General features: G+C 41.5%; 2 protein-coding genes across 2 annotated transcripts; one reads left to right on the forward strand and one right to left on the reverse strand.

Annotated features, from left to right (window-relative positions):
• Positions 1-262: 262 nt before the first annotated feature.
• DCLRE1B (DNA cross-link repair 1B) lies at positions 263-8,828 on the reverse strand. Its single transcript, XM_060231203.1, has 5 exons — positions 8,551-8,828; positions 5,998-6,207; positions 3,291-3,456; positions 2,406-2,588; positions 263-1,897 (listed from the first exon to the last, which is right to left on the reverse strand). Exons 2-5 carry the CDS (start codon positions 6,184-6,186, stop codon positions 771-773), a joined length of 1,665 nt encoding a protein of 554 aa, XP_060087186.1. The 5' UTR covers positions 6,187-6,207; positions 8,551-8,828; the 3' UTR covers positions 263-770.
• A 588-nt stretch (positions 8,829-9,416) lies between these two features.
• On the forward strand, positions 9,417-25,291 carry AP4B1 (adaptor related protein complex 4 subunit beta 1). The gene is made up of 11 exons (XM_060231202.1): positions 9,417-9,587; positions 9,955-10,096; positions 12,456-12,680; positions 13,986-14,116; positions 15,347-15,494; positions 17,208-17,704; positions 18,960-19,043; positions 19,420-19,523; positions 22,085-22,292; positions 24,172-24,456; positions 24,639-25,291. Exons 2-11 carry the CDS (start codon positions 9,984-9,986, stop codon positions 25,064-25,066), a joined length of 2,223 nt encoding a protein of 740 aa, XP_060087185.1. The 5' UTR covers positions 9,417-9,587; positions 9,955-9,983; the 3' UTR covers positions 25,067-25,291.
• The last annotated feature ends 219 nt before the right edge of the window (positions 25,292-25,510 follow it).

Genomic DNA, 25,510 nt, shown 5'->3' on the forward strand with positions numbered 1-25,510 from the left:
TCTCTCCCCACCTTTGTCCCCAAGGGAGGAGCCTCAACCAATGGAGAAGATAGAGGCTTTGCTCTGTAGCTCCTATGTGATTGGGCAAGCCTGGAAAAGCAAGCTGTGATGCAGAAGAAAGCAAGAGAGAGAAGGAAGCAGATTTGCTCACGGACCTGATAGGAGCCCTCCAGGGGGCTGATATGGCCCCTGGCCGCATGTTTGACACCCCTGCTCTACATAACTCCCAATTAGAAAAATAATAATAAAATACAACAAACACTTTAAAATACATCATATATCGTTAAAACAATCACAGTATCTAACAGTGTTGGGTCCATGTGCAGATGACAAAATCAGCAAAACCAGGCCACCTACAGACAATGTAGGAATCTCTGCCTATACAGGAATAACCCCTCGGTCTTAAAAGTATAAGTTGGTAATTAACCAAAAGGTGAAAAACATACAAGAACAGTATGATGAGATCTAAAGATGATCCAGAAGGAAGGGAATGCTGAGAGCAGCTGAATGTCAGCTAAAGGACAAGCAGGTGGACAGAAAAAACTAAGTCAGTAACTTAGCTATAGGCAGTGACTAAATCACAGCCTTGAAATTACAGGCAATAAAGTTCATTGTTGTTTCATAAACCAAGTCAATGATGGGAATATGGTTCCATCTCAATAAACGATAAACATGTAGTGTAACTTTAGCTAGGCCTCTCTGGCAGACTAATTTGTTATCAAGAAAACAGACTATTGTACCACAAAACCTCTTTGCTAGTAGTTTTGCTTCTACTCTGAGTTCTTAGCCTGAGTGCAAGTTTGCCCTACTTCCTGCATTTGGACCCTCCCTCTTTTTAAGTAGGTTTCCACTTGCTGGTCAAAGGTTTGAAGGGTCCAGCGCTTGGAGCTATTCAATGGAGAAAAGTCATACTTCTGAAGGCCTCCTGGATTGGCAGGCTGGAATGCCATGTCCTTTTGGGAGCCACATGTGTAATTGATGTCATTTTGAACAGGGGGCAATGTTGCTGAGGAGACACAGTCTTTCAAGCCTACCTGACAAAGATGAATATCACCCCCCAAACTGGAACAAGGAGTCCTGACAAAACAGGGCAGTGGGCACTTTGATGTTACACTTGTCTGATATTTTTGGAACTGATCAGCAATATTTTCCTTTAACTGATGTTTGATAGATGTTGCATCAGACTGTACTGGAGAATGCCCACTCTGGTCCTCCAGGTTTTGAGGCTTTACCATCATTATTTTCCGCTTCCCTCTATCCAGCGAGTATCCAGAATACTTTCTTTGACAATAAGGCAGAGATTTCTTCAAGGGCTTTGGACAGCTTTGCTGGGAAACCTCTGCATCCTGGCTATCTTCAAACAAAACACCCCTTGGAACATGGCAACAGGAAGCTAGTTTGAGCATCTTTGAAGGCCTCCCCTGCTTCTTGCTTTGAAGCTGCATGAATCTTTTCACTAATTTAGGGACTTTGGACTGCTCAAGTGTCTCATTTTCAGATCTCAAGTACTGCTTGAAATACATCTGACATTCTGCCATCTTCACTACTGGGATTATGGAACTGGGCTTCAGCCAAGCCACAAACTGCAGCAACTCTTGGAAAGACGAGTGGTCTGAGTAAGGAATAATGTGGGCATCAGGATGATTGATCTTCACTGGCCGACTGGTGGGGAGGATAGCTATAGTTGGATGCCTCTGGTTCCAGCTGATCATATTTGCTTGGCAGATTTCTGAAAAATCCACAACGTGAATCCAACCAGCCTCTTCCTCAGTTCTGAACACATTCTCCAGCCCCAGTAGCTTCATCAACTCTAGCTTCCTAGGACTCACCACAATCCAAGTGTCAAATTCTTGAGCTAGCTGTACCAATAGGGACTCCTTTCCCAAAGTGTAGGTACCTAGAAAATATGATAATTTTAATATTCAGAGGCTATATGGAATGATACTGTTCATTTAACCTGAACAGACCATTTCAGAGAAATATAGTAATATGTCAATCTCAGGGCTTTGGGATAAAGAAACAGTTTAGCTGCTAAACTTAATTACTTTTGAAACCAAGGCTTTAAGAAACTGGAACATCACACCTTATTTGAGAGTGAGTCACACTTTAAAATACTGGTAAACTTGTCATTCTGAACACCTATCTGGATTCTGCAGATTTTCCCGTATTCTGCAGAGTTATAAATTGGATGAAATTATCTTTCACAAATGACACTGCAAAAGCAAGATTATAAATTGAAAAAAGACATACTTTTTGTCCTCAAACATTAAATCAGTTTCACTTTTGTGCTCTGTTAATTTCGATTGCCGCAGTAAGCTGATCTGCTACCCACTTTTTTTTTAAGGTCAGCAGTTTGCCTCAGCCACCATTTGGAAATTTCACCCCAATCTTTTAGGACTGCTCACCAATTTTAACTAGGTGACAGGGGTGGGCCCTGATCAGCTCTTTGATTTGCTCAGTGGCCTTCTGCCGGGATGGTAGGATAAGCTCAGGACGGCAGTTGGTAGTGTCCAGGTAGAGAACGTTGATCAGTTTTGAGTTCTTCAGAGCTGGCTCCTGCTGCATGTCAGGGTTGTAACGAAAATCACCTGCTCAGAAAAATATCACAAGTTTTCAGACTAAGACATCTACCCCTCTGCCAAGAGAAACTGCCACTTAAAAGGTGGCGAAAGTAGACCCATTGTTATTTCAGTTTTAATGTCTCCATTTATCTTTGCAATACCTTTAGGGAGTTAATATGCCTAAAAGACTACTACTTACCCATGACCAACAATTGAGTGTTGGAGATGAAGGGTGATTTAAATTTGTGCTCTCACACCCAATACAAAACCTCAGCCAATGTACTATAATAGCACCCAATAGCCCACAAGAGCAAGAACTGTCACATACTGCAGAAATGGGATGCTATTTATTTACTTAATTTATATCTCACCTTTCTCTCCAAATAGGACCAAAAGCAGCTTACATAGTATCATCATTTTATCCTCACAGCGGCTTTGTGAGGTAGGTTAGATGAGGGTATGTGACTGGCCCAAGGTCACCAAGCAAGTTTCCGTGGCAGAGTGGGGATTCAGACCTGGCTCTCTCAGATACTAGTATGACACTCTCTAACAGCTACATCACATCATAAGCTACACTTTTTAAAGACCTACAACTTCTCAACTAAAATGTACTTGTCGCTAAGATCTTAGTGTTGGGAGAAAAATTAAGAAGAAGTTGGGAGATGGAGGAAAATATTAAGAAGAGTTCAAAATATGAGATGCCTTCTCTCATAAACAAATAATTCATACCTGTGTAGAGGATGACACCGAAGTAGCCTTCAAAGAGGAACATGACAGAGCCAGGACAATGGTTAGCATCTATCAAGGTCACAGTCATAGTTTCTTGGCCGATGTCATCCATAGGCATGACATGGCTCTCTCCCACTTCAAGGGGGTGGATCCAGCACTCAGCAACCTGGAATCAAAATAAATGCATGTTGCAGTCAACTGTAGGCTTCCTTTAAGACAGTTCTCAAACTTCAGGAACCAAAAAACCCCATTTTGACATGGTTTTTTTAAAGGACCAACAAGCCATATCCTCATTGGTATCCGCATATGTCACAAAGCCCCTTTTAAAGGTGTAGCAAGCTGTATGTGCCCCATGGAGGCCTCCATCCTCTAGTGCACTCTAAACCAGGGGTGTCAAACTCATTTATTAGGGCCGGTTCTGACATAAATGAGACCTTGTTGGGCTGGGCCATGTCTGTACCTATTTAAGATTAGGTAGCAGAGATATAAACTTCATAAAGGATACAGACAAACACAATTAAATATTTATTTTTAAAAACTTAAAACATCCTTAAAACATTAGCACTCGTTGGTCTTAAAGGTACTTTTCTTTGTATTTCTCCCATGGGATCCAGGGAATTGGGCAAAGGAAGCTCTGGCTCTTTCCTTCCTTCCCCAGGGAACTGAGCGGGGGGGGGGGGGGGGAGACTCAGCCAAAAGAAGGAAGAGAGGCTTGGGTAAGTAGCTTTGATGTGCGCTTGAGAGAGCCTGGAAAAACAAGCTCTGCCTCCCCTCTTACTCTCCAAGGGAGGATCCTCAGCCAGTGGAGAGAATAGAGGTTTTGCTCTATCTCCTGTGCAATTGAGCAAGCCTGGCAAAGCAAGCTGTTATGTAGAAAGAAGCAAGAGAGAGGGAGAAGGAAGCAGATGACAGCCAGTTGCTTGGGGGCCTGATAGGAGCCCTCTGGGGGCCGGATTTGGCCCCCAGGCTGCATGTTTGACACCCCTGCTCTAAACAATACAGTAAGAACTATATCAGTGGTATTTTAAAAGCAAATGGTTTTACAAGGGTACCAAATTTTGTAAGGCTACAATTTAAAATCAATGTCCCACCATCTTGATTAGATGGGATTTTGTACTTGGAAAGGCAAAAAAAAAAATCCTTCCAGAGGCTTGGTAAACAGAGATGGGAAAGAGCCTGGAAAAGCTTTCACAGCTGCTCACGGAAACAGAAAAACCTATACCAGTGTCACACAAAACATTTCCAGTATCCAGTTGAAAATCCAGTCTATCAACAGAAGTAGTTTCTCTTGTGAAATTTTTTGCACTGAAAAATGCAACCCCCCCCCCCCCCCCCTATTTTATTTCTGAAGTCAACTGTATTAGCTCTCTACTTCACTACTCAACTCAGGCAATTAGGTCTAAGTAATTAGATCCTGGCAGGTTTTTTGGCTAATGATCAGGAAACTAGGTGCCTACACAGTGGTAGTGGTGGATCTGAGAAAACTGAGAGGACTCCATTTTCATGTAAGCTAGATAGGTGTGTGAGGGGCACAACTAGAGATGTAAAATTTCCAAAAATTTTGAAGCTTGGAAAAAATAACGCAGGATTTTTTGGGAAAAAATGAAAATTTTCAGAAAAATTGAAAAATAAAATGCTACATTAGCATTTATTTTTTTCTTTTCCAGACTGGAAGTCATTTGTTACTTTAGGAACATAAAATATGACTATGGACAATTTTACTTGGCATGAAATTGTCACAACTAGCATATTAAAATTACTACAAACAGAATTTACTTTTAAAATAATATTTATTTGTAATTGTAACAAATGGAACAACAATCTCCTGAACTGTTTACTAGTTTATGTAGAACAGACAAAAAACCTCCACGAAACAATTTTTAAAAATCCAGAAGTAACCATTATTCATTTTTCCTCTCCACAGTATTAAATAAAAATAAAAAACTCATTCTCATAAAAAGAATTAAAGAGGGGGGAAGTGTATAGACTGGAGTGTAAGACTAAGTTTGAGAAGCACTGCCATAAGATATATGGAGAGCCAGTTTGGTGTAGTGGTTAAGTGTGCAGACTCTTCTCTGGGAGAACCGGGTTTGATTCCCCACTCCTCCACTTGCACCTGCTGGAATGGCCTTGGGTCAGCCATAGTTCTGGCAGAGGTTGTCCTTGAAAGGGCAGCTGCTGTGAGAGCCCTCTCCAGCCCCACCCACCTCACAGGGTGTCTGTTGTGGGGTAGGAAGGTAAAGGAGATTGTGAGCCGCTCTGAGACTCTTTGGAGTGGAAGGCGGGATATAAATCCAATATCTTCTTCTTCATCTTCTTCTAAGTTTCAATGAATGGGCATGACCTAGGACTTGCTTGTCAGTGCAAAAAAAATTAGAATAATCTGATACCATACATATTTTTTAGAAATGATCTGGAAAATATTTGAACACCTTGTCTTAAGATATTTTATTCATCATGTTAAAATAAAACGTTCCAAAATCAATTTCTTTTCTTTTTTTCAATTTTTCGAAAAAACAAAAAACGCTTCAGGAAAAAAATGTTTTTTCCCCAAAATTTTCCAGTTTTTTCCCAGGCCTTCACATCTCTAGGCACAACCCTTTTGTTCTTCCAAAAGATTCACAGACTCTGTGAAAGTTGGGACTCTCCAGTTTGAGAAGCACTGCCATAAGATATGTGGTAGAAAACTTGACAGAACTATACCTACCTTCAATTTCAAATGCAAGATTTGACCAGTAATAGGAGAACAATAGATGGGCTGGTTCCAGGTGCTAGAAAGCCCGACTGTATGGTCACTGTGCATGTGAGAAAGAAAGAATAAGCGAGCATGGCTAGCTTTTCTTATATTCCAGAAATCCACCGCAATGGGTGTGCCTGCAATCAGAGTCCCATTCATCAATCCAACTCTTTCAGACTCCTGTAAAAACAAGAGAAATATGTGAATATCATCAAAAAGGAGGTTTAGACTGGGATACTTGATGTTCAGAATGGGATGGTCTGCCATCAAGGATATAAACTGAACCAAGACAATATAGCACTTTGACAACCCTCTGTAATCAGCAGGCATATACTAATTATTCCCAGTTAAAGGAACTGAGCTTGTGATAATAATACATTGTGACATTATTACAGCTCAGTTGCAAGCACTGTCTTGGAAGTAATCCCACTGAATTCAATGCTAATATCCATAAAACCCATAAAATTAAGACTTGAGTAAACATATCAAGGACTGGGTTGTTACAGAACTACATATTCTTCACTAAGATAGCTAATAAAACAGGACAAATTTAAATTCTATTGTAGATTTCTGAGAACTGTTTGAATACTGGGGAAACTGTCCTACTTTCTTAGCAAGGAAAGAATTAGCTGTTAGTTCACTGCATATCTTGTGCAGTAAGGCCCCAGTCAAACTAGTCCTTCATGTGATATAATTCAGCTGTAGGAATAGTAGTCTTATCTCTTTCCTGGGATCCTTGAAAGTTCTCCACAAATCAGAAAGCACTGTCTATAATGGGAGCAACATACTGTCACTTGTTATAATTTCAGTGGGGCAGCCATGTGCAGAAGTGGGTTCTACTCAGTAATGATCCAGGCCAGGTGGTATCCTACAACTATGGGAAGAAGGCAAGCCAAAACAGTTTCGTAGCCCCTTTTCAATTTTGCCTCTCTAGCTTGCCGAAGAGCCAATTTCTCTTCTCTTCTTCCTCTGATGCTCTAACTTTTCCTGCTTTCTATTCACTAGGTAGGTTTCTCCTGCTTATATAAGTTTGATCTGGCACTCTGTCATAGATTTTGACAGATCAGCACAGGCAGCCCTAAGTTTTCCTTCTAAAGTCTGAGCTTTGTACATTACATTCTCTTTCAGTTTCTAGTTCTTAGGCTGACCTTATTACTTGCTTAAAAATAATCAACACTGGTTTTGCTCAAGAGGAAACTATTTTGCAAATTAAGTACAAGAAATATGAAGCACAAGCTAATGATAACTTCCATTTCTTCACATAGCCCACTATTGGTTTTTAAATTGACATTAGCACTATTTTCTTTCTTGTTAAATTAGCCTTCCCAGTATGAGACGCAGAATTATTGTGAATCATATCTGAGCAGAATTATCGTATGGAATTAACAGGACAGAGGCCAACAGGGTCTACAGATATCACTGTGAACATCTCTGAGAGCAAGCTGACAGTTAACAAGATTTTTAAAATTTTATTTTAATAAAACCCATTCAATGTCAAAAGGGGGGGAGAGAAGAAGACTGCAGATTTATACTCCGCCCTTCTCTCTGAATCAGAGACTCAGAGCAGCTGACAATCTTCTATATCTTCTTCCCCCCACAACAGACACCCTGTAAGGTGGTGGGGCTGAGAGGGCTTTCACAGCAGCTGCCCTTTCAAGGACAACTCCTGAGATAGCTATGGCTAACTCAAGGCCATTCCAGCAGCTGTAAGTGGAGCAGTGGGGAATCAAACCCGGTTCTCCCAGATCAGTCTACACACTTAACCAGTGCACCAAACTGGAATAAGGGGTTGGAATCCAAGTACCTACTTGGGAGTTGCCATAGTCTGGAATGTACTTCTAAAAGTAACAATGTCAGCGTGGTGGGGAGGAATCCCAGTGTAAGCTTTGAGGTGCCAGATTGTTAAGAATGAGCATAACTGTGTTTGGTATAAGCATAACTGTTGACCCCACAAAATATTGGCAACCCACAAAAATGGGGGGCCCCACCATATAAAAAACGACTGGTGCTTGCGCAGGGGACTATCTTTACCTTTTTTACCATATAAAAATACTGCCGATGTGCCCCACTAAATGAAAAATCCTGGCTCCCGGCTGATGCAAGAATAAATTGAAGTGCAAGAGTCAGGCAGAGAATAGCAAAAGTATACAGCGCTTGCCAAACAACTTCGGGAGGGCCTGCAAGTATCTTTTGCAAAATTAAATCCGACTCCTTGCACAAGAACGCTTGCATATCTCGTGTTCTCAGCACTCAAAGCAGACATTGCGGTTTTATGTAAGCTTACTCTGAAGTAAACAGAATCGATTATAACAGGACTTACAGATGAGCCTACAGTCAATTTGGTATTCCTTCTGAATAAACATGCATCTTGGGTGGGTGGCACGATTTCGAGAGTAGTCGGAGGCAAGCAGACCAGACCGCTTTACCGGTACCAAAGGTCTGCCTTGCACGAGCTGCTCCAGAGCCGACTCGATCCCCTCTCCCCCTCCCCAAATCAGGACGCACTGAGGAACAGTCACTTACTGTGGTTCGTAGAAGGCCTGTAGCACCACATGGAACAAGCGGGTCCTTGGTTGGAAAAAAAAAAAAACACAGTTGGAGGAGGCGTTGAATACTAACACAGGAGTCTGAAAGAGAAGAAATAGTGGGAAGACAATACAGCTACCAGCCGCTTAGGGGCCCCGAACTCCCCCGCATTATTAGCCTCTAGATTCTAGAATTTAAAGCGCACTTCCCGCCAAAGAACAACTCACTCGACGCTACATTAGGTGCGCATGCGCCATTTTAAAAAAAAGGCTGGCTTCACTTGAAGACTAGCCTAGCGGAAGTACGCGCAGAGAAGCGGGGCGCTTTTCTAGGGCTAAAAGAATAAGTTCCATGGAGACTCTCAATTCCGGTTCCAATAAGATCCTGTATATGCGGAGTAAAAGTGCTTACAGTGCGCAGGACTGTTTTTTGTCAGTAATTTCAACTAATGTCTTTTATTATCCTTCTCCCAGATATTTTGCCTATTTCTCGTTCATGCTGAGTTAGTGATTTGTTTGTTGTTTTTAAGTAAAATATAGTTCCGGGGGGGGGGGGAAGGAGCTTACTTGGATTTCACCCCTACCCCCAGACATTGTTGGTTTTAAATCGCATCCTAGTGTATCTCCAGGTCCAACCTGGAGTCTGGCACCCCTCCCACAGACAAGGAGAAAAGGTAGAAGCAGGAAACTGGAGGTGCTTGCTTGCTGGCTTAGAGATCGCAGGCTGTGTTTAGAAGGAGGCGTGTCTTGCCAGCAGCAACAGCATTTGTTTGTAGGCGGGTCACAGAGGCAGAGCGGAGAGGGAGCAGCCCTCCTTTCATTGGAGGAAGTCTTGCTGGAGAGCGGCATGATAGGATAGCCTCCCTTCCTTCTTGCATGCTGGGAGGGAGCTTTGCAAACAGGAAGTGGGTGTTGCTCAAGTGGAGCAGCAACTACGGCAGATTCTTCTGCTGTTTGCTTAAAGCTAAGAGGCAGCTCAGACGGGACAACAGGCTTCAATGCAAACACTAGAAAGAGAAGCAGGGACGAGCAGCGGTGAACTAACGGGGACCGACTGGAGGGGCCATTTAGTTTGAAGGGGGGGCATGTAGTTTGAAGGGGGGGGGTGAAAGGACGGGCTCTGCCCCCCCGGCCCCTCATAGCTGCGGGCCTGCTCCAGAAGGCATTCCTGTTGTGTGTCTGATAAGGGGTGGAGGTGTAACAGACCCGACCCACTTAAGCCTGTAAGAACTTGTAAGGGGGGGAGTTTCCCAATTACGCATTTCTTTCTGCAGTTTTTTTAGGCCCTTGTCTTTGAATGTCTATTTTGAAGAAATCTGCTACTAAAACAGGGGAGATATGTGTGTAATTTCTTTCATCACCTGTGAATATTAATGTATTTTTCTGTGGTTGCTACTTATAGTGTCTAGAGCCTGACCCAGTGTCTGCAGGATGCCATACCTAGGCTCAGAGGATACAGTGAAGGAACTGAAGAAAGCATTGTCTAACCCTCACATCCAAGCTGACCCTCTTCGCTACAGGAATGTTATCCAGCGAGTTATCAGGTTCATGACCTGCATTACTTGTGTTATAGCACAGTGGCATCGTTATCGGAGGGTCATAGTTGGATTTATTAAGTGCTTGAGGTTCTTGATAAATGAATGATATATGTGCTGCGGGTTTTTTTGTGGGGATGCACTGTCTGTATTGATTAAAAAGACTTGGATTCAAATCCATAATTAACCATGAAGATTTCTGGTTGATATTGGTTAAGTCTTATACTCACAGCCTATATGAAAAGACTGCTGTTAGAGTAAGTTGAAAGAGCTTCTTGGAGGAAGGCTGAGATAAAAAAAATAATGAAATACCATAAGAACATAAAAGTCCTACTGGATCAAACCAATAGTCTGTCTAGTGCAGCATTTAAGCAACACTGTCTTCAGGATCTGAGCTTGTGATATCTGCTCAATGCCCAGAAGGTCCAGGTGTTTCCTGAGACTTCTAGGGACAATTGGCACAATGGTAACCTTCATCCAAAGCCACTCTTAATTCTGTTGTTGTTGTTATTTCTTGCCTGGGTATGGGGCAGAAATGGCCTGCCTGTCACAATGGATGACCTTTACTGGGAAGATAATAGCAGATTAAAATAAAATAAGATTAGAATCATAGAGTTGGAAGGGACCTCCAGAATCATCTAGTCCAACCCCCTGCACAATGCAGGAAACTCACAAATACTTCCCCCTAAATTATAGAAATAAAATAGAAAGAGCCCTGCTTGGATCAGACCAATAGTCCATCTAAACCCAGCATACTGTCTCACATAGTAGCCAACCAGTTCCTCTGGACGGCCAACAACAGGGCATAGAGGCTGAGGCCTTCTCCTGATGGTGCCTCCCGGCTCTGGGATTCAGAGGCTTAGTGCCTCTGAGTGTGGCAGTTACTCTCATTCACCATGCCTAATAGCCATTGATGGGAAGAAGCGCTCTGTGGTATTTAAAAATTCACAGGATTTTGCTCAGTTATGTTCCATGCATCTGCTGCACCGTATTGGGCCAGGCAAGAGGTTAGCCTTTATGGAAAGCATATTCTTCGTTATCATGAAAATATAACTTCTATAAAATGTAGAAGTGCTGTCTGTGATTATTTTAGGCTGGGTCATATCAGGCAGTGCCAGTTTAAACCCTGTGGAGGCCCCTAGGCAGTCAAAATATTGGGGACCCCCTTGCAAATTATCTCAGAGTCTAAGTGCCTGCCTCACCACCCATGGCCCCCACTGCAGCTTGCAGGTACCTTCTCAAAAGCCCCTTTGACAAAAACTGCAGGGGAGAGGCAAACTTGGTGACAATGCCAGCAACAGCTGTACCAGGCAAATTGGGCAAAGAGCAGCTCAGTTGCTGACTGCTTGTAGAAGCTGGGAGGGCTGCAAGCAAGGGGAGAAACGGGAGGAAAAGCCAGCCTGGAACCCCTAAAGGTGTGGGGGCCCATAGGCCAGTACCTGTTTGGCCTAATTGTTAATCTGGCTCTGATTTTAGGCAATCTTAATTCAGAGAATGGGAATAGTGAACTGTTTGTCTTCTCATGGCCTTGATTCCCTGTTTTTTGTTCTTATTCACACAGAAAAAGTTGTAGTCCATGCTTAAAGGAAAAAAACTCCATACAAACCTCTCTCTCTTCCAATACTGTCTGAGTTCTGAGATATATACAGATTATGTTGGCATATTTGCTTTGGTTTGCATAATTTACTTACTTACTTACTTTATTCGATTTATATCCCGCCCTACCCCACCGAGGTGGGCTCAGGGCGGCTTACAACAATAAAAGCTAACAAAGGTCGATTTAAATACAATTAAAATTATACAATAAAATACATAAAAGCCTAAAAATACATAAAACTCACATCGATATACACTATGCTACTATTCCTTAAATCAGTCCTTCAAATTTCCAATATTCAGTAATCTGATGTTTAAGATTTAATATTCAGGCATTCTGCTCACAGTTAATTATATGCCAACCGGAAGAGGGTTGTTTTACAGGCCCTGCGGAACTGTTCAAGGTTCCGCAGGGCCCTCACCTCCTCCGGGAGCTGATTCCACCAACAGGGAGCTGCAATTTAAAAGAGTAAGGGAAGGAGTGAGGTATATAACTTATTGTTTATTGTAGAACTTAGATTAATACAGATCCTAAATCATGGATTGTACTTAGATTTCTTGCACTGGGGGGAAATGTACGTTAATTGTCTCTTCTAGAATGTTGTGGGTAGATAGTGAATTTGTCAGCCCCTCCTCTTGTGAACAAGAATAACGTAATGCTTATCCTAATTCAGGCAATATACCTGATAGGCTTTCTTATGATTATAAAATAAATTTTAAAGTAAATGTAAGTAGAAATGTGTCTTTTAAATAAGCTTTGTCTTGTTTGCAGGCATATGACCCAAGGCATAGATGTATCCAGTGTCTTTATGGAAATGGTTAAAGCTAGCGCTACAATCGATATTGTTCAAAAGAAGCTAGTATACTTGTACATGTGTACATATGCACCACTAAAACCAGATCTAGCTCTTTTAGCTGTTAACACTCTGTGCAAAGACTGTTCAGACCCCAACCCCATGGTTAGAGGCTTGGCCCTACGCAGCATGTGCAGTCTCAGGTAAGACAATTATTTGATTTGGAATTAAAGTGGTTCTGCTTACCATGGTCCTTGTTATGAATGCCTATAAGGAAAGGTCTTGTTTTACTAGCCCAGTACAGATTTTATTGGTTAATACCTGATGCCCTGATCCATAAGTTACTGCACTGGCATGGCAGTTCATAGAACTGGACTTAAGTGTCAGCAGATAGATCCAGGTGGGCAGCCCTGTTGGTCTGAAGCAGTAGAACAAATTAGGAGTCAAATAGCACCTTTAAGGCCAACAAAGTTTTATTCATAATGTAAGCTTTCATATGCATGCATACTTCAGACAAGGAATGAGGTACAGTCAGCAGAAAAACATATAGCTGGTGGATAGTGGTTAAGAATGTAAAGTGACACAAAGCTGGGATCCAGTGGCAAAATAGTGTAATGAACAAATTGAAAGACCATTTGGTCTGGATAGCATTTGTGTGGGAAACCAATAAAAGGTAATAAAAGTTGCCTGTTAATTGCTCTTGCTACAAGTCTAAGTAAAATAAAAGGACATGTATTCCCTAGTGATGTTCTTGTCTACCTAATTTACTTTTTAACATATAACATGTCAGCAGTTAAGAATGGTGCAAAAGTGGAAGCCTTCACACCGGTTCTGGGACCTAGACCCAACTCAGAAGCAGTGTGTGCATACTTTGCACTGTTCTTTGTGTGATGATTCTGAGTTGCTTGTTTTGCTTCAAGAGCTAGTTGCCCTGTGTCCATTAAATTGAGTACCACTTAAACTTTTAACAATGCAAGCTGCTACTGCAGCTAAAATCAGACACATGGAATTGTGTGGCCAATAATATAGGTTAAGGTTTATTAGATTTATATTCCGCCCTCCCCTCCAAAGCAGGCTGAGGGCGGCTTACACCCAATAAAATTACAATAAAACAATTCATATTAAATACATGATATTTAAAATACAACAGTTAAAACAGCCTGGTGCTGATATCGCTCATTTTATATCTGCATTGATGTTATATATAGCTGCTCAGATAAGGTGACAAGGACCACCACAAGTGTAAATGTTTAAAGCACTGTAAAGAAAACATGGGGAAGGCAGAGAATGAAGATTAGATAAGGGATAACCCTTTTTAAAAAAATGACTTAAAGATAGTTTGCAATGAAGTTTGTATGAAGCAGAAGACAGTTCCCTGAAAGTTTCTTTCAAAGCATTACGGATGCCTCAGCTTATCAGTGTGCTAAATGGCAGGTTAAGGGGCAGCACAGAACACATGAAGAAGAATTTAGAAAAACATGAAACATGACAACATATAATATTCCTAGGATGCCTGGCATACAGGAGTATATTCAACAGCCAATCCTGAATGGTCTGCGAGATAAAGCCTCCTATGTAAGGAGAGTAGCTGTTCTTGGATGTGCAAAGATGCAGAAGTTCCAAGGGGACGGTGAAGTGGGTAAATAAGCTTTTTTTCCCCTAACCACTTTAGAAATTTTCCTCATACACTGTTCCCATTGTTACAATACGTACAGAAAACAAAGTTGTTTGCACTTGTTCTTCATGCTGTGTCAGTTTTATAGAGCTGGATTTTTCTGTTGAAGTCCTTTGAAACGAGGCATGTTTTACTAAAGAGACATAAGAACATAAGAGAAGCCATGTTGGATCAGGCCAATGGCCCATCAAGTCCAACACTCTGTATCACACAGTGGCCTGTATATATATATGCACACACACACACACACACACACACAGTGGCAGTGAATTCCACATGTTAATCACCCTTAGGGTGAAGAAGTACTTCCTTTTATCCATTCTAACCTGACTGCTCAGCAATTTCATTGAATGTCCACGCATTCTCGTATTGTGAGAAAGGGAGAAAAGTACTTCTTTCTCTACTTTCTCCATCCCATGCATAATCTTGTAAACCTCTATCATGTCACCCAGCAGTCGACGTTTCTCCAAGCTAAAGAGCCCCAAGCGTTTTAACCTTTCTTCATAAGGGAAGTGTTCCAAACGTTTAATCATTCTAGTTGCCCTTTTCTGCACTTTTTCCAATGCTATAATATCCTTTTTTGAGGTGCGGTGACCAGAATTGCACACAGTACTCCAAATGAGACCGGACCATCGATTTATACAGGGGCATTATGATACTGGCTGATTTTCAGTTCCCTTCTTAATAATTCCCAGCATAGCGTTGACCTTTTTTATTGCAATCAGACACTGTCTTGACATTTTCAGTGAATTATCTACCACAACCCCAAGATCTCTGTCTTGGTCAGTCTCTGCCAGTTCACAACCTATCAACTTGTATTTGTAGCTGGGATTCTTGGCCCCAATGTGCATTACTTTGCGCTTGGCCACATTGAACCTCATCTGCCACGTTGACGCCCACTTACCCAACCCTAACAGATCCCTTTGGAGTGCCTTACATCCAGACTTTCCTGGATGTAGTTTACTAAGTGAAAAATCTGTTAATATGCCCCTTATCGCAGTCATTTCAGAATTTTGGCAGTCAGCCCACATGTTATTGTGAAGATCGAAGTCTATTGATGATTTTTTATACATGCACACACTTTTATATAGTACATATATAATGTGAGTGCTACCTGCAGGAGTATCTTTCATAGGCAAATATTTATTGAGTTGAAATTCAGGTAGCCACCATTAACTGCCATGCTTTTTATAGATGGTGCAGTAGTTAATGAGCTGTATAGTTTGCTTCGTGATCAAGATCCTATTGTGGTGGTGAATTGTCTGAGGGCCCTCGAGGAGATCTTAGCATGTGAGGGAGGAGTTGTCATCAACAAACCCATAGCACACCATCTTCTTAACAGGTATGTTCTCTGTAAGACAGTCACATGAACATAAAAGATGATGATCTCAGTTTATTTGTGAGTTAGCAGAAACCATCTGCTCATCAAATTTAACTCTTTATATTGCTATACTTCAACTTGCATTTTTTTAGAAGAAGACGACTGCAGATTTATACCCCACCCTTCTCTCTGAATCAGAGACTCAGAGCGGCTCACAATCTCCTATATCTTTTCCCCCCACAACAGACACCCTGTGAGGTAGGTAGGGCTGAGAGGGCTCTTACAGCAGCTGCCCTTTCAAGGACAACTCCTGCGATAGCTATGGCTATCCCAAGGCCATTCCAGCAGCTGTAAGTGGAGGAGTGGAGAATCAAACCCAGTTCTCCCAGATGCGTTGACACACTTAACATCAAACTGACTCTTAGAAATTCTCCTTTTGGGAAGTTCTGTAGTATTGATGTGGTTTTGTGCTGATGCTAACAGAGAAGAATATAATTATTCATTACATGCTACCTTGAGGATCATTCTTTTCAAAAGGCAGAAAATACATATTTAAGGTAAATAAAACAGATGTGATGGAAGCTTGCTGGTTACCTCAAGTCAGCCACATGCTGTCAACCTAACCTAACCTGCCTTACAGGGTTGTTGTGAGAATACAGTGGAGGAGGAGAAGAGAACCATGTATTTCACTATGGGTCTCCAGTGGGGAGAAAGACTGAATATAACTTAAGTATTTATAATAAATACAGCTTGCAGACTCAAATGCCCCTGGATAACAATGGACAAATTCCTGTCCAAATTGGTTCCCGCCTGATAAAAATGCATGGTATTGTATCTACTAGGCCTTGCATTGAATCTTGTGGTCATGAGCATTTTAGGAGCAGTTTATTTTTGCTAGGATTATTTGTTTCCTCTGGACACTTCTCTCTAAGGTTCTGCAGAATTTCCTACTCTTAAATATAATACAAATCTGCTGAGTGATATGAATAGAGATTGTTAGCCTCTCCCATTTCCTCTCCTACAAATTAGAAGGCAGTTGTCCCCTTCTAAGACATTAATCAATGTCCAAGTTAACTTCCTGCAATAATACAAGGCAGTGCTTGGTATATTTATTAGTGTGGATATATTTCAAGTTATTTTAAGGTATCTTTTGACAATTAAAATGGATTATAATTGTATTTAAAATAGTCTAGCAGAAGGTAACTAATTTTTCCTGTCTCAGTTCAGGCTATGCTTCTTATGATTCCTAAATGCTAAAATCACTTAAAGTTTGAAGATACATATTTTCACATCCTTCCTATGTTCAAGACTTTGTTAGAATTAATATAAGTCTAGTTCAGAAACAGACATGAGAATTTCAGCACTTACAAAACATTTTGCTTGCTGTGGCTGTTGGAGTAAAACCAGTGCCATAAAGAATTAGCTTTTTTTCAGATTCTGGTTGATTTGCCAGCAGTACAGTCATAAACAGAGTTACACCCTTCTAAATCCATTTAAGTCAGTCAGCTTAGAAGGGTGTAACCTTGCATTTGGATCACGCTGCAGGTGTCTCAACTTCTGTCTCCTGGGTCTTCAGTTCTTGTTTTTGAGTATGTGCTTGGGTCTGCTGAAGGCAATAGCCTGTGAAATAATTGGCCTGAAACTTAGAGAAACTGTACTGAGACCTTGCAAGTTTAAGTAAAACGTGTGTCAGTTATAGTCACTACAGTGATTTTGGTTTCCTCATTTCTGCAGGATGCCTGACCTAGATCAGTGGGGCCAGAGCGAGGTGTTGACTTTTCTGTTGCGCTACAAGCCTCGTTGTGAGGAAGAACTCTTCGACATCTTGAATTTACTGGATGGGTATCTCAAAAGCAGCAGCCCCAGTGTTGTGATGGCTGCCACAAAACTCTTCTTAGTGTTGGCCAGAGATTTTCCACATGTGCAGATAGATGTGCTGGTGAGAGTTAAGGGCCCACTCCTGGCTGCTTGCACCTCTGAGAGTAGGGAACTGTGTTTCACTGCCCTGTGCCATGTGCGTCAGATTTTAGACAGCCTTCCTGGCCATTTCAGCAGCCACTACAAGAAATTCTTCTGCTCATATTTGGAACCACATTACATCAAATGCCAGAAGATGGAGGTGCTGTGCAAACTAGTAAATGATGAGAATGTGCAGCAAATACTGGAGGAGTTAAGAGGCTACTGCACAGATGTGTCAGCAGAGCTTGCGCAAGGAGCAATTTTTGCCATAGGTAAATGAACCAACAGTATTACTGTGAATGATTCTTCTCTGTACACACAAAAATATGCCAAAAGTGTGGATTGAATGGAAAATGTATTTTTTTTCTAAAGCAGGTGACAGCAGTACCCCCCCCCCCAGCTGGGCTGAATAGTTTTTCTTGGTCTTTTCTTCCTGATCCACTTGTGCGTGGGTGGCTTTTCTTTCTGAAGTACAATAGCGTTTTTATAAACCAAAATTTTTATCAGACTTCTCTTAAATTGTAATAGCTCACTATGTACTAAATTGCTGCCAAGTTAATGCATACTGCATACACCTGAACCCAATCAATGCCTTTATATGCCTTGTGATCATCTAGATTTGGAACTCATGAACAAAATGCTTCTATGTAACATTCTTATTCAGAATAATCTTGTTTGTAACTCCCCATGAGAATATGTTTTGCAGGGTCGGTGAACTACATAGTCCAGGCTAGCCTGTTCTCAGATGCTTAGCAGATGCTCAGATGGCCCTACCTAGTATTTGGATGGAAGACATCTAAGGGATACCAGGATCATGACACAGGCAGGCAATGGCAAAGTACCTCTGAATGTCTCATGCCTTGAAAACCCTGCAGGGTTATCATAAGTCAGCTGTGACTTGACAGTGGTTTCCACCACCACTAGGTGAAAATAATTCCATATGAAGACCAATGTAGTTATAATTGTTACATGTTGGACTAGCTACCAGAGTAGAAGTCCTCATTTGCCATAAAACTCACTAGCTGATCTTGCCTTGACATTTATCACCCAGTAACATTATCTGTCAGTATAATGTACCTAACTGTTGTGAGGATAAAATTTGGGAGATGGACATGTAAAAGTATACATATAGTATCCTGAGCTCCTTGCAGGACATCATGAAGAAAACGCTTAAATACAAAACAGATGAACAAATGCTTACATCGTTGATTAAGTACCTATATCATTAGGGCCTGACCTGGTTGGTTCAGGTTTGCTCAGTCTCATCAGATATCAGAAGATAAGGAAAGTTGGCTGTGGTTAATATTTTGATGGGATACCACCAAGGACATCCCAGGTTGATGCAGAGAGGTAGACAGCGGCAAGGCACTTCTGTTTGTCTTTTCCCTGAAAAGCCGTATGGGGTTGCCCAAGTCAGGTGCAACTTGATGGCACTTTTCACCTCATCATTGGGGAGAATGTGATTGTGTTGGTACTTAAGTATACCATTTGTGTGTCAAATTAAAGTCTGAATAATTTTTTTCCCAGGCAAAATTGCTAGGACATACACAGAGCAGTGTGTCAGGATACTAACAGAGCTCCTGGAACTAAAGCAGGAGCACATAACTTCAGGTAACTATTCTAACCCTTATTTAAAGTGTGAGTCAAAATTTCACATTCAGTAATCTCTTAAAGGCAACTGTGCCAAGACTGTTGCTGTTTCAGTCATTCTTTCGTTTATGCATGTTCCATATAATCATTCTTCATCTTCAATTTTCATGTGCTTATAGGTGCTGAATAAATTAGATTTCAGCCCCCACTTGTATGCATAATATACATAATGTACATTCCTACATCAATAGGATTGAGAAATCTGCACTCATTTGCTTCAAGCAAGTATCCCATGCTACATGAATTAGGCATATCCCTAGCTAGGTCAGCATCATGAAGCCTCTCAGATAGTAACTTTGAACCTGTTTGTCACACTGAGTGCTGTGTTCTATTGCAGCAGTGGTGCAGGTATTCCGGGACCTGGTGTGGTTGTGTCCACAATGTAGAGAGAGTGTGTCTCAGGCTTTGCATGGTTGTGAAGAAGCTGTCCAGGACAGTGAGGTAAGGGAGTGTTGAGTTTGGATGGGTAGTAATTGGAGGGCTGAGGTTGGTGGGATGGATCAATTAATTCATTCATCAGACACCAGAGATATAAATGGGCATACAGAGTTCTGTATGAAACCCCTTCTTTTTATGGTCTCATAAAAACAATTATCTAAGAATAAATGCTTTAGATTTATTAACCTGTCCTCTAGAGTGTTTTGAGTTCATCTCTAGATAGCCTGTTGGGGCTCTGTTTGGAAGCTAAGTGGGTAAGCACTACACTGTATTTTTTGTTATGCCATCTAATTGCATGCTGGTGATCAATTTTTTAAAAAGTTAGTGGTACTTCAGTAGCACAGAGGAGTGTAGCTGCCTCTTCTCAGAAGTGCTTCTATACCAAATTTACATCAGCAGTAAATAATCTGTTTTTCCAGCTGGAGAACTCTGTTGATTTCTCCAGGAACTTCTATAGTAACATGACAAGTCTTGGAACGTAAAAGAAGCTAAATAGTTTTGTTGCTAAAAGGAGGTATGACCACTGCTTTGATGATTCCTGCTGAACTAAACTTAATCAGATGCAATAATAATATGACTTAGTAGTTTTATTTATTTAAAATATTTTCAGACTGACAGATCCTCAAAGGAAGTGATGTGTCTGCAAACCTGTGGGGAGAGACTTTGATATTGGCAGGGAAAAAATGTGAAATTAACAAAAAGGAGGGGAGCAAAACTAAATATAAAATAGTTTGTGCCAAAAGTTTGCAAGACTATCTCACAAGATCTAAGCAGCAATATTGGATTGCCTAGGCAACAGTCTAAAATCGCTGGCAGAACCTTGTGGAATAATGTTGCAAGATTTAAATGATCACTTAATCCACTCTGAAACTAAAAGATGGTCAAGTGGTGGGAGAGTAGGCAGGCATGAAGAGCTAACAGGTGTCAAAAGAGGATTAGGAGAAAGGGAAAGAGATCTGCTCTGCTTTGCATGTTCCTTTCTTGTCTTAGTATGTAAAAATCCAACAAAAAATCTTACGATAAAACAGTTAAATGAACATATCCACAGTTGCCCAGTCAAAAATAAGTTAATGAATCTTCACTGAGATGAAATAATTTTTACCTGTTTCTTAAATGATCTCAGTGGCTTCCCTCAGGAGGGCATTCTATAGCATTGGCGCTGCCACTAAGAAGGCACTGTCTCATTTGCCAAACCTTAGACACAAACCTGATCCTTTTTCTCATTACTCTTGAGAGGAGGCAGTTCTTAATATACCTTGACCTATTTAGGGCTTTAAAAAGCAAAATCTGCATCTTGGAAGGGTCTGGTAACCAACTGGAAACCAATAGTTTCAAAACTGGAGTTCTAAATGGCCTGTGTCTAAGCACAAGCTGGCAGCCATGTTCTTGAATAACTGCAAGTTTCTGAAGACCACCCAAAATAGACAAATCTGGAAGTCACTACAATGTGTGACTGTGGCCAAGTCTTTCATGTTAAGAAAAGGAAGCAGTTGACACGCTGGCCATAACTGGTGGATAGCATTTTTGGCCATTACTGTCAACTGTGGAAACAGTGCTGGCTCCAGAAGCACATTCAATCTGCCAGTCTTTAAAGAGAGTGCAACCCCTACTCAGTAGATCACCTGTTTCCCAGTGAATAGTGCCTCTATATTGTTTGGATGAAGATAATGCGGAAGCATTTTGAGGTTCTCCACCTGGATATGCAAGACTAAGAGGAAATTGAGCTCTGAGGTTGCATGTGTTGAGGCAGTGGCCATTTCTGCACTGGTTATCTGCCCCAAGTGTTTCCCCCCCTGCTTTCTCATTTAAAAAAAATATAAAATCCCCCTCAAGTAGTGGGAAGGGCCAGTTTGGTTTAGTGGTTATGAGCTCAGACTCTAATCTGGGAGAAACAGGTTTGATTCTCCACTCCTTCACATGCATCTGCCGGATGTCTTTGGGTCACAGACTGTACTTGAAAGAGCTGTTCTCTCAAGAGCAGCTCTCTCAGCCCCACCTACTTCACAGGGTGCCTGTTGTGGAGAGAGGAAGGGAAGGAGATTGCAAGCTGCTTTGGTTTTCTGAATTCTCAGGTGTGTGTGTGTGTTCTAGTTTCTTCCCTTGCCAAGATTTAAAGAAAATGGCATATCTTTGCAGGGAAGGTACTAGAGACATCATTTTTTTAAATAGAAGCTGGGTATTTAGAGATCCTTCCCCTAAGTTAAAAGGATATATTGATATAATGTTATTGTAATGATTAAATTGCAAAATGTGTGGTAGTGTGGGGGAGAGAGTGTGGCCCCTTCTGGGGGATTGGGTCAGGGAAAGTGTGGGGGAAGACCCACTGCTGCTGTGCTTTTATCTGCAGCTGTATTAGCAGTGGGGAAACTGCAAAATCTCATCCTGATGTGGAAGCTACCAGTGTCTGTACCTGCCACAGCATGTGCTGTACTTTATACATATCTGTTCAGCCTTCATTCTCAGCATGGTTTTTTAGGCATACAGGTAACTTAGTCATTCAAGTAGAAGTGCTGTGAATGAGGTAAGTTAGCCCTGATTGTGCTGTGCTCTCTTTCATTCTTCAGGGCAAGCAGGCTCTAATCTGGCTACTGGGGGCACATGGGGAGAGAGTTCCCAACGCTCCATATGTCTTAGAAGATTTTGTGGAGAATGTGAGATCAGAGGCATTCTCAGTGGTGAAGGCTGAATTGCTGACTGCTTTGGTGCGACTCTTCTTGGCACGTCCAGCCGAGTGTCAAGATATGCTGGGTCGATTGCTATATTTCTGCATTGGTAGGTACATCTATTTTAAGGTGGTTATTTTAAATAGGTTTATGCATCTCCTCTGAGAGATCTTGCACTCATGAAAATTTCAGATGGTCTGAGAATTGCTACAATTTATACAAATCTAGAGGAAGAAAGTTGATTCATCTGAATTGTGGTGTTGGAGAAGAGAATTTTGAGACTACTGTGGACTGCAAAAAAGATAAATAACGACTGTAGTTCAAATCAAGCCTGAACTCTTCCTGGAAGGTAAAATGACTAAACCAGGAGTGTCAAACATGTGTCCTGTGCAGGGCTCAAATCCATCCCTAAGCAGCTTCCTTCTCCTGCTTTGTTTTCCAGGGCTGCTACTGCAGCTATACCACAACTTCCTTTTTCCCCAGCCCCTTTAGTAGCTCTTTGCTTCTTGCTTCCTTTTTCCTGCCTGTTTCCACACACACACACACCCCTTCTGACTTCCTTCTCCAGGGCTACTGCTCCTCTTTTGGGGAAGAAGGGAAGGAAGGAGAGCGAGAGAATATGACAGCTTCAAGACCCGCAACATTTTATTCCCGGTATAAGCTTTTATGTGCAAGCTTCCTCCTCCTCCTCCTCCTAGAGGGTGGGCGGATGGATTCTTCTGCCATGCACAGTGTACATTGAGGAAATTATTTTTGCTTATTCTGAAGGGTTTTTTTAAAAAAAAAATGGATTTCTCTGTTGCTATCTGAATTTTTTTCCCAATAAGACCCTGATTAGGAATTAGAACACTTGAATTGGTCCTTATATCTTGGAGTGGAGTGATTTCAGATGCTAAATGATAATAGCATACATTGGTAATGAGACAGGAAGACTAACTCTCAGTTCAGTCCAGGAAGATGCATTGTCTTGAGCTTTGTTATTGATTGCAATTCAGCAGTCTTTCTAGTCTCCCTTTGAAATTCCTTTGCAGGGCACTGTTGTTCTTAGGTCAGCAACTAACATGTGGAATTCACTGCCACAGGAGGTGGTGGCGGCCACAAGCATGGCCACCTTCAAGAGGGGGTTAGATAAAAATATGGAGCAGAGGTCCATCAGTGGCTATTAGCCACAGTGTGTGTGTGTGTGTATATATTTGGCCGCTGTGTGACACAGAATGTTGGACTGGATGGGCCATTGGCCTGATCTAACATGGCTTCTCTTATGTTCTTAACTGAATGTAATTTCTAATGTCAGACTTGTGTCCATTTCTTCTTTGTATCTTCCTGAACTGAATCCTCCAGGATAGAATTGAGACCTAGGTTTCCTGTCTCATTACCGGCACTGGTATCTACAAACTTACCACCTCTCTGCATATCACACCTAATCCAATCAAGCTATTGTCATTCACCTGCTATTGCCATTTGGCACCTGAAATCACCTTTGTAAAGTTTATATCTCCAGTGCCTCATATTTATATCTCCAGCCCAGTGACATTTGTGTCAGATCTGACCCTCATAACAAATGAGATCAGTACCCCTCGACTAAACTGAAGCTATTGTATTTTGGTCACCTTACAAGAAGACAAAAGTTACTGGAAAAGATAATAATGCTAGGAAAAGAGGAAGACCCAGCATGTGATGTATTGACTCAATAAAGGAAGCAATGGCCCACATATTGGAAAACCTGAGCAAAGCAGTTAAGATTGTTTTGGAGGTTTGCCATAAGTTGGAAGCAACTTGACAGTACTTAACACATACACAAAAATCTAGTGACATAAAGGCAACAGTGGAATAACCTTTAATAGTTTTGTGATGTTCTGCTTGCAGGTGCCACATCTCTAAGAGTGCTAAGGCAAACCCATTTCTTTTGCATTGGATCACTAAGATTTGAACTAAATAAGTACTTTTGTGCTCTTTGTTGTGAGCAAATGCATCCTTCTTTCTTCCAGAGGAAGAAAAAGACATGATGGTACGGGATCGTGCTTTGTTCTACTATCGTCTTTTGCAAGCTGGTACAGAAGAGACAAAAAGGGTTCTGTGCAGCCCCACATCTGATCTCTCTCTGCGGCTTTTGGAAGATCAGGCTGAATGCCCTGTGAATGCTTGGGCAGCTGATTTTAACTCCTTGGTGCCCATATATGGCAAAGAGCGGTGGGCAGCCATGACTGCTAACCAGGTTATTGAGCTTCACCACACAGACTTTGCCTGTGAAGCCTCAACGGTGGTGGGAGAAGGTAACACTTAATTTGGCTATTTAACCTCCCCATTTTCTTTAGTCTTCCTTAATTGAAATCAAAATTTTGCATTAAAAAAGCTGCTTTAGACATACAAGTTTACTGCATTCATGCAACTACTCTCTGTGCTAAACAGAAAGTGATTTGTGTTGCTTAATATAGCTTCTGTTTCCTGTTTTCAGAGCCACTGATTACAGAAGAGAAGGAGGAAGTTCCGTATGTTGCCACCAGCTCAAGTGGCCTTACTCTGATCCCAAGCACATGTTTGACTGCAGAACAGTTTGAGAGAACATGGCTGAACTTGGCTGTGGGTTGCCAGGAGACTGTTCCCTGGAAAGAAAATGTGCAGCCTCATACTATACAGGCTGCACTGCAGGTTGTCCATATTCAGACTATTGCTATGAGTAAGACTAACTCTCAGGTCTGGAAAGCCTACCTTGCTGCCCAGGATGATGCGGGCTGCCTATTCCTGACTGAGCTTCTGCTTGAGATGGAGAATGCAGAGATGCAGATGTTAGTGAAGCAGAGTGAAGACAAACCTGAAGTGCTGCAGGCTTTCATCTCAATCTTGAGGACTGTATTGGGGACAGTGGCGGGACTGACATCTTGATTCTTTCTACCTCTTGATATAGTCATGACATTGCACAGCCTTTAATATGATGCAGAGCAATTTGATGACTATGAGAACATACAGTGTATCAGCAAAATCTGTAATCTACTGGAAGGAGATGAGATGCAAGGAATCTGAGGGACGTGAAAAGGGTCATGAAAACTCTACTGGTAATGAAAAGCCTACTGATACTTTAATGGAAAATAAACTATAACTGATGAGACATTTGATTTGTGCTGGAGAGAATCAAGAGACCAGGCAATGAGGAGGAGCATAAGCTTGGGGCAGCAGTTCAATACATTCACAAATAGATATCTAAACATACATTCTCTTTCTCCTGTTATTAAAAGGTTCTTTAATGTAGTGATCCTTCCTGCAGGATTAGAAATTCTTCCAGTACTAGATATTGCTTTGGAGGTCACTTCTTTTGAGAATCTTCCACTA

Source organism: Heteronotia binoei, chromosome 2 (assembly GCF_032191835.1).
Source record: "Heteronotia binoei isolate CCM8104 ecotype False Entrance Well chromosome 2, APGP_CSIRO_Hbin_v1, whole genome shotgun sequence".
NCBI classification, from domain to species: Eukaryota; Metazoa; Chordata; class Lepidosauria; order Squamata; family Gekkonidae; genus Heteronotia; species Heteronotia binoei.